Source organism: Lates calcarifer, linkage group LG14 (genome assembly GCF_001640805.2).
Source record: "Lates calcarifer isolate ASB-BC8 linkage group LG14, TLL_Latcal_v3, whole genome shotgun sequence".
Taxonomy (NCBI): Eukaryota; Metazoa; Chordata; class Actinopteri; family Centropomidae; genus Lates; species Lates calcarifer.
The window spans coordinates 1,174,189-1,183,366 of NC_066846.1; the positions used below are offsets into that span (position 1 = coordinate 1,174,189).

Here is a 9,178-nt window from a genome sequence, read left to right on the forward strand (position 1 = left end):
TTCTGTTCTTTGTTTGAAACTCCATTTGCTGATACCTTACTTTGGCTGTAGGTGCAATAGGACATTTCTCTATAACACATTATTTTATTTTGCTATTAGCATGAGGATCATGGGTTCACAACGTTATCATTTTAAGGGCAAATGTAAACTGTAGATACACAGTGTATGTAGGTTTTTATGTAGATCACATCAATGGATAGGCACAGCTCAGTATTTTTTTGGAAAACCAATTAGGGGATGAACTGAAATCCACATACTGTATTGATGTAGAAGTCTGAAACTAATGTCATCAAACAGTTGTGCTCATTGATTTGGCCTGATTTTCAGTAATTAGGAAATCTGACATAAGCATTTCTGTTGTTTTAAAGAATATATGGTCATGTAGCCCTACCAGAAAGTAGTGCCTACACAATACCACACTTACTAGATAAGTGGTTACTGGCCTAAGGGGTCAGAATAATTATTGGTGTGGGCAAAAAAAGCCCAAAAAAAAGCACACACACAAACAAAAACTATAACTATAACTTTATGATTTATGATAGCAAGTAGATACTGATTTATTTAAAGGAGTCATAAGCACAAAGAATTTGGAGCTACTGATCTAGACCTAGTTTTATCTTTCAAATAATTGCAGATACAACAATATTAGTGGCAACAGAGTTTTTGCAACAGGGAATGCAAATTAACCAATATTCTCTCTTGAAAAAACACTTGTTAATAAGATTGTCTAAACTGTTATTTGCAGTGGAAACCCATTGACACAGAAAACATATCTGTTCAACAGTTACGATATACGTGATTATAGACTTCTGAAACTAGTGGCTGTTCAAAGACAGTTTTTTTTTATGTAACTGTGCAGTTCATATATGGGAAAACATCAGAATTAAGATTTTTTTTTTCATACATTAACTGTGTAAGATGGCAAAAATGTTAATACATTTGTATATAGATCAGACAATAATTATGTGATATTTTTCCATCTAAATTACTAAACTACTTCCTGGATTTGTGGCCTCAAGTAAGTCTACCCTAATATCCAAGATGTTCTACCTATTTTTTGCATTTTGATTATTTTCTTTCCTTTGTTTCCTTCATTCTGTCTAATGTAAACACATTGGCATAGCATTTAGCGTTGTAGTCCCTCCCAAAAAGTGCTAGCCGAGTTAGCTGTAGCTATGTCTTTACCATAGAGTTTGCCTGGTCACGCGCTGGTAATGTAACGTCAGTCGGTAAAGCAGCAGTCGCCATTTCATTCTCCGAGGGTCGAGACACAATTTACAGCTGCAAAAGGTAAGAATTCAAGCACCACAATATGAATATAAACCTAAAGGTATCTTGGTTATCAAAATTAGCCGATGCACTCCGGTTACTGACGTTATCTGGAACAAACAGAGGTTCTCTATCATGTATGGATAAGCTAAGCTAAGTTAAAGACGTTCCATAGGTGTGCAACATATTTGTCAAAAGCGTGGTGAAGCATGTTACGCAACTTTGTTACCGATTAAAACAGTGATGTACACTTGAGCACTGTTGGGCAACATTTTTGTTAAGTCAGCTAAGTTAGCAGCGTTACTTTCTTTCTTAGGAGCTAAGAAGGGGTTAGTGAGCTGCAGAGCCACGATGTCCTGCTTATTCTGTGAATGGAGAAACCAAGCGAGAGATGGGTGTGCGACATTAGTGTCTTTGTAAAGTGATTTCATAGTCATTGGTGACGAAGGCCTGTTGATATTAGCCAAAGATAACTAATATAAATGCCTTTGACGTTGTGTATACGATGCTAGCTGAATATAAACAATTCAACATCGGAGTTGTGTTTTGCATTAGTGTACACGTTATTTTATTCACAGTTAAAATCGAAGCTCATCGTAGCATTATCACCACGACCTGTTGGTAAATTTATTCTTGAAAGTTAAACCCACTCGTGGGACGTTTCGGCCTCGGTAGTTCTACTTTCGGTGTGTTTTGGTCTCACACAACCATGACTAATTATAGATAGTTTAACAGCTCTAGCTCTTGATTCAAACATTGTGAAGTCCCCATACGACTGTTACAGCTATTGACACACAATTGGTTCTACACAAAAAGTCCAACTGCAGGCCATAAAATAGTATTTTTATGTCGCAAAACGTTTGTGCCCGTGTAACAGGTTATTGTCTTCTCATTCTCACGTTTTCGATGTAAAATTTTAAACAGTCTCTTTTCAGACGCTAGGACTGTGATCAAAACAGTTTAAAAACACACACCTTTTCATTTTGGATGCATTTTTTTAGGGCTTGGGCACAAAAATAGTGTTGTCTGGTTGCAGGTTAACAGTGAAAGTAAAATTACTGATAATGGAACATGGTAACAAAATTCTTCCCCAGTATATACTTCATAGAAAAGAGGCTGCAGGGCACTCCATAGTGGCAGGGTTACAATCTCAGGTTAGAGTCATTTATGAAATAAACTGCTGACATTCTGCAAACAAGCAGCTCTATTTCCAGCATTTAGCCACATCCTTTTTGCACTATTATATGCACTAATATTCATATTGATGTTTTCAGTGTTATTGTTTGGAGACATATGATGACTGCGCACAGCTGACATCTGTGTAAAATTCTCATTTGGGTAAATGAAAGGGATAATTAGACTATATAAGATAAGATAAGATAGACTTTATTTATCCCACTTGTGGGAAATTCACGTTACAGCAGCAAGAAACAGGGGTGACCAAAATAGAAAAATAAAAATAAAAAATATAAGAAAGGCACAGAAAGGAATTTAAAAGGCATACGTTTAATAGCAGAACCCTAGCTTTTTAATTGATGTTGTTCTATGTTCTTTGGTTGACAATTTCATGGAGGAAAGTTTTTTAGGAAATGAAATGTTATACAACATAGGTTAATTTTCTGTAGAACCCACTGGTATAAAAGTCTGCTTCCCTTTAGAGATTAATCATCCCATTTTTCAGAAGTAATCTTACTTAAAATCTCTCACTTAAAATGTCTTCTATTATTTTGAATTCGATGATAAAGATATGTGAAGTCACTTACAGGACAAATGATACAATGAGGGTTCATTGAGGGATTACTGCCCTAGTGTTAGAATAAAACTCAATTTATGTGTTACATTTTTCTCAACCAATATCAGTAAGATCAAAATCAATACATCACAGCTATTCAAACAGGAACACTTAAGTTAAATTGTTTTATATTCACTCAGGTAAAGAGCAAAGATTTTCCAAATCTGAAATTCAGAGGCAAATTGTGGTACTTAAAAAATAGAATCACTCTGGATATTGGTACTGTTTGGTGGTTATCCATTAATCATTTGTTTTTAGCAAGTTTCATCATGTCACAGATTATAATTGTGATTAGAGCAATGCAGTTTGCAGGATAGTCTTATGAATGCATGCAAATTAAGACACATATTTCTAAAATAAGAGTAATATCTTGGATTTGGATTTAGGTTAAATGAACAGTACATGGTTGTTTGATTGTGTCAGTAGAATTGTGGTACTAATAATCCTGATTTCCTCTCTTTCTGTAGAGACGTGACAGCTCCACAATGGTGAAAATATTCATTGGGAACTTGTCACCAGACACTACATCAGATGAACTCCGCTCTCTCTTCTCCCAGTATGGCAAGATTGCAGAATGCACTATTGTCAAGAACTTTGGCTTTGTGCACATGGATGACAAAGCAGAGGCAGAGGAAGCTATCCGCAACCTCCACCATTATGAGCTAAATGGCCAGCCCATGAATGTAGAATTGAGCCGCGGCAAGTCAAGAGGATCCACCAAACTACATGTTGGCAACATTGCCTGTACCAACCAAGAGCTGAGGGCCAAATTTGAAGAGTTTGGGACTGTGTTGGAGTGTGACATAGTAAAAAACTATGCTTTTGTTCACATGGAGCGAATGGAGGATGCCATGGAAGCCATTAATCAGTTAGACAACACAACTTTTAAAGGTGAACTCTCGGGCTGGGGTTAATGGGGACTTTACCCAACATTAAATATATATAGTATTGAGAATATTTAACTGTGTTCTTGTGAATTGACAGGTAAGTTGTGGATGCATTGCAGGTGAGTTAAAGGGAAAGATGAAGGGATAACGGTGAAGCTGAAGAAAGCAAAGCAGCCATGAATACTTTTTTTTTTTTTAAAGCTGGTATCCGTAATGTCATTGGTAATCTCCATCGGTGTGGTGGATTGTTGTGGCACTTGGTTGACTTAGCTGTTACACCTGTTCTGGGTGTGCAAGTACAGACAGTGTGGAAGGAATGAATAACATACCATATCTTTTTTACATATTTTTACAAAGCATTCTCAACTACCTCCATTAAAGGCAGAATGCGCATGCTGATCTCTTAATGCTTCATTTAGTTTCTGCACACAGATGTGCTCACGTTTGTCAGTGCGATCATACATTTTGGGCTGCACGTGCACAGTTCGCGCGAACCCTCGGCAACATGGATAGGTGACAAAATTTACATCACACGGTTAAAGAAATTAGAATTTTAGCAGTCAAACTTTGCTGACTTAAATAATTTTTAGCACTAGAGAATTTAAATAGTAGGCAAACTTGCGACCTTCCATGGTAACTCAGACATTTGTGGTGTAGTGCAGTGGCACATCGGGGACTCACCAAACTCTTTCTGTCAAGTATAAACAAACACATTTCACATCAGAAACAGTTCTGATCTAATTACACCTGTTAAACATTCACAGTGCTGGTGGAAAAAGTAAGTGAACCCTTGAATTTAATAACTATTCAAACCTCCATTGGTAGTGATAACCTCAGGCAAACTTTTTAAGTCTCTGTGGACCAGGCCTGCTCAGCTTTTAGGAGGGATTTTGGACCAGTCTTCCTACAGAATTGCCTCAGGTCAGATTCTGAGGATGTGTGGTGTGAATGTCTCTCTCTGTTGAGTTAAGGTCTTGGTTCTGAATGAGCCACTCCAAAAGGTGGATGTTCTTGTTTGGAGTCATTGTGTAGTAGATTTACTTTGATGTTTAGCAACCACAAATCATGATGCCCCTTCCACCGTCCTTCACCGTTGGGATGAACATCTGTAGTGTTGCATGTTTTTTTCACACAGCTTGGTCTTTGTTTCATACTTCCATCAGTCCACAAAACATTTTCCCAGTTGTGCATTGTCAGGGCACTCTTTGGCAAACTTCAGGCACACAGTTGCTTCCTCTGTGGTGTCCTGTGGTGGACACTTTGCTCTATGCAACCATTCACAAGAAGCACCTGCTCCAATGATTCCTTTAAGCCTTTAGCAGTAACTGGGTTTCTTTGTTGTCTCACTGAACATTGTGCGCCGTGTCTTTTGAGTCATTTTAGCAGGGTGCCCACCTCTAGGGAGAGTAGCCACAGAACTAACTTATTTCTGTTTACTGACAGTTCATCTGACTGTAGACTGATGAGTGTCTAAACTCTTTGAGAGGACTCTATAACCCTCTCCAGTTTTATGCTAATCAACAATTTCTTGATGGTAAGTCCTCTAAGATCTTTTTTGCAAGGCATGGTTCACATCAGCAGATGATTCTTGTGAATGGCAAACTACACATTGTGAGTGTTTTCTCTAAAACAAAGTCTAACCAACACCTCCAATCCGGTTTCATTGACAGGACTCCAGGTTTACTAACTCCTGACTCCAGTTAGCTTTTGTTGATGTCATTTTGTGCTATAATTCCAAAGAGTTCACTCTCTTTTTCTTGTCACTGTATGAACATAACTGAAGCTGCCTTTTTTCACTGCAGGGAGTGAAATATGGAGAAAGTTACGGATTTCAGCTTTAATAACTGTACTTTTCAATGCTCAAATTGTAGGCCATGTCCTAGTGCTATTTTTTTGAGTCTAATGCAGTGATGGATTATGCCAGGCAGGAAATGTCAAATATATTATTTGGAATAAATGCAGGCAAAAGTCCTTATTGAGTCTTTTCTTTTTAAGGCAAACTGATGAGCGTGAAGCTTTCGACTAGCCGCCTGCGTACTGCGCCGGGAATGGGAGACAGATCGGGTTGTTATCGTTGCGGGCAGGAAGGCCACTGGTCCAAAGAATGTCCTCTAGACCAAAATGGCTACCACAGAAACGGCTCAGAGCCAAAGTCTGATGGATATGATGCCTCGAGATTTGGCGGGCATGGTCGCAGCAGGGGTTATCATCCGGACTTCAGTGGCGATCCAGATTATGGTGGTGGCTATGCTCCTGTACATGTTTTTTCCCGGGGTTCTGGTCACAGCAGCAGCATGACAGGGTACAGAAGGGGTGCAGGCTACGAGAGTGCAATGAGATACGGGCTGCACCCGGGTTATGGCATAAGCGCTGTTGCTGAACATAGCATGGCTCGGATGTATGGCAGCGAGGCGGCATACAGGAGCAACGGCTCACTCTATGGCGCGGTACCAGCCTACCCGATGCGACGGTCGCCTTACGAGGAACGGGATCCGTACGGGGTCGTGGACTACTACGAGAAGTACAGGGCCAATTCTTATGGAGGCAGTTATTTCGAGGAACGCCGCGCTGTCCCCTTGCCTGCTCCATCAACATCCTCCTCCACAACTATAATAAGGGAACGTCTCCCCCCCTCTAGCCTTGACCCATATGAGTGCCCTCCCCTCCCTCCTCCACCAGCCCCAGTCTCCTCATACTATGCACGTGACCGGAGTCCGATTCGGAGAGCCCCTGGCGAGGCAGATGGATATGCATATGAGCGTTCGCGCCTTTCCCCGGTGTCCACCCTCCCAAGAAGTTCTACCTATGACCATTCGCGGGAATCCGGCGCTGAGCGGGCACGATATACATACTAATCCTTACGTAGTCCCATACAGCCAGGTGAGAGCTGACTGACATTTAGCAGATAGGATAGCCTAAGTGCCATTGGAATAACCGGAAATTAAATGTTGACCAGTAACATAAGGGGCAAAAGTCAGCCCTCTGTATTTGTGAGACGTGTGGATAGTAAGGGTTAGGGTTACAGTAAAGCTCGCCAGTCATAAATAACCTGCGACTAGATTTCAGTGTGAATTGTTCAATCCATTCACAGTATGCTGTGATCTCATCCCAGCTACAGAATGCAGCACAACCGATGCTCAGTCGATCACCTTTCACCGTCTTATTTACATGTTGTGGTGTTGGTGCAGTTCTGAGATGGCTTAGTCTCGTGTGGATATGCAGATACTGGGTTTATCTACAACCTGGTTGACATCCATACATCATACTGAATAAATATTTTACCCTCTGAAAGTAGCTATATGTTCATACACTATTTAGATTAATTTAATAGAAACACATTAAATTAGTGCATGGTGCATGTTTTAAAGGTGAGTCCTAGGGTTATGTTAATTCGTTAAATTCTTTTTGGCAGCATTTAATGTATGAATTTTAGTGTATTTGTGTTAATGTGGGTTTACACTGTTACTGCATACGTGAAGCAATGATGAAACAAATCTGAGTACTGTATGTTTCATCACTTACATTGTTTAACCCATGGACTTAAATGTCACACCTGTACCAAATATAGACCTGCACAGAACAAAACATGATTATACTTTTGTATTTGGGTTTTATCAAACCTTTTGTGAAATTACAGCGACAAACTTCTTATCAAACTGCATTGTGATTGTCTTTTTTTTCAGTAGGCACATTACTTAAGTTTATTTTCATTGCTGTGATAAATATGAGGCTTCACATCTTGAACATATGTTGTAGTTTCATAAGAAAATGACCTCAATTTCCTGTGCTGTCTGTCTTGAATTCTATTAGGTTAAAATTAAACTCTGTCTAAACTCTGTTGGAGACAGTGACCTGTGTGTTTGTTGTGCATAGTCATCTAGTAAAGTGTTCCATGTATGAGTTTGATTTTTAGAATGAAAAATAGAAAACTGTAAAATTTGATATAAAAAAAACCTAAAATAGAATACTTCATTTGTCAGATGAATGTATAATTGAGATTTTTTACTTTTTAAAATTTCCAAACAGTGAAATTGAATTGGAATGTCAGTGTTTTACTATTATACAATGATTCATTTTATTGATTATTATTTGTGTAGCATTGATGTGAATGCTGCATGCAACTGCTGTAGATGTTCAGGGTTTAGCTAATTTAACCCTTAAATGAATACCTTTGGTCTAAAGCAACCTGGGACTGTACACCCCCATCTAATTCATTCATTTCATTGATGTATTTTCTTCTCTTGCAGCGCAGCACCATGGTACAGATAAGATCACCGAATTGTACTCTAATCTTGGCATTAAATATGCTGATATTTTGTTAATGTTTAATAATAAGCATGGTTATGTAATTACTAAAACTAGACTTTAGATTAGGAGGACTCTGGAAGACAGCAGCACTGTAATCTGCAGAATACTGTCATTTTCATTTATAATCAGTTACTGCACCCTGGACAGCTGCACAAATACAGATGGATATATTCTAAAGGCAGAGAAAGACAGAGATGTCTGAATGATTATCAAAGCACTGCATCTGAGAGGGGTCTGAAGAAAATAGTCTCCAGAGGTGGAATTCTTTCCCAAAGAGACCTGTCTTCATTTAACATACTGACTCTCATACCTCAGACCTTTTGGCATTTATGATAATAGTTGCACTGATGGCTTCTCCAAGAAAACCAATGGCTTTACTACCAGCAGCAATCCCAAGGTAACCAGAGAGTAATATGTTGAAGCAATTCAGTGCCTGAATGGATGTCCAGAAGTTGAGAGGAAATCTTGGCTCAGAAAAATGACCTATACCATGTCATGTGGCATGGTGACTTTGCGCAGCGCCGACGAAAGTCAATGGATGTACATGATGGATGTGTTATACATCCATGATGTATATGCATCATTCATGCGAAAGTCGGACAAAATTTCTAACAAACGTGCATTGTCTTAATCCCAGTATGCACTAGTCAGCGCTGCGCAGCGCCGCGCCGCTCAAAGTCGCACGCACCGATAACACAACGCAAAACCCCGTTCAACAGAGGCCAGACCATACTAGCCCGTAGCCCGGGCATGACGTCATGATGATGGGATTGATAGTCATACAAGCCAATCAGTAAACACAATGAGGACAACGAAACAGATTTTGCCCAATAGAACCCGGCCTCTGGAGAAGGCCTTGGTATGGCCAATAGGAGTACTTTGTTCTACTACGGCTCATCCCACGTCCATGGGATCATCCTTT

At 39.5% G+C, this 9,178-nt stretch overlaps 1 protein-coding gene across 1 annotated transcript; it reads left to right on the plus strand.

Annotated features, from left to right (window-relative positions):
- The first annotated feature begins 1,133 nt into the window (after positions 1-1,133).
- rbm4.1 (RNA binding motif protein 4.1) lies at positions 1,134-7,786 on the plus strand. The gene is made up of 3 exons (XM_018671093.2): positions 1,134-1,290; positions 3,529-3,952; positions 5,944-7,786. The coding sequence occupies exons 2-3, from the start codon at positions 3,547-3,549 to the stop codon at positions 6,801-6,803; spliced, it is 1,266 nt and encodes a 421-aa protein (XP_018526609.1). The 5' UTR covers positions 1,134-1,290; positions 3,529-3,546; the 3' UTR covers positions 6,804-7,786.
- The last annotated feature ends 1,392 nt before the right edge of the window (positions 7,787-9,178 follow it).

Coding starts and splice junctions, on each gene's coding strand:
- rbm4.1 (XM_018671093.2), top strand. CDS start 3,547: ATGGTGAAAATATTCATTGGGAACTTGTCACCAGACACTACATCAGAT. Junction 3,953..5,943: donor AGACAACACAACTTTTAAAG/GTGAACTCTCGG, acceptor TTTCTTTTTAAG/GCAAACTGATGAGCGTGAAG.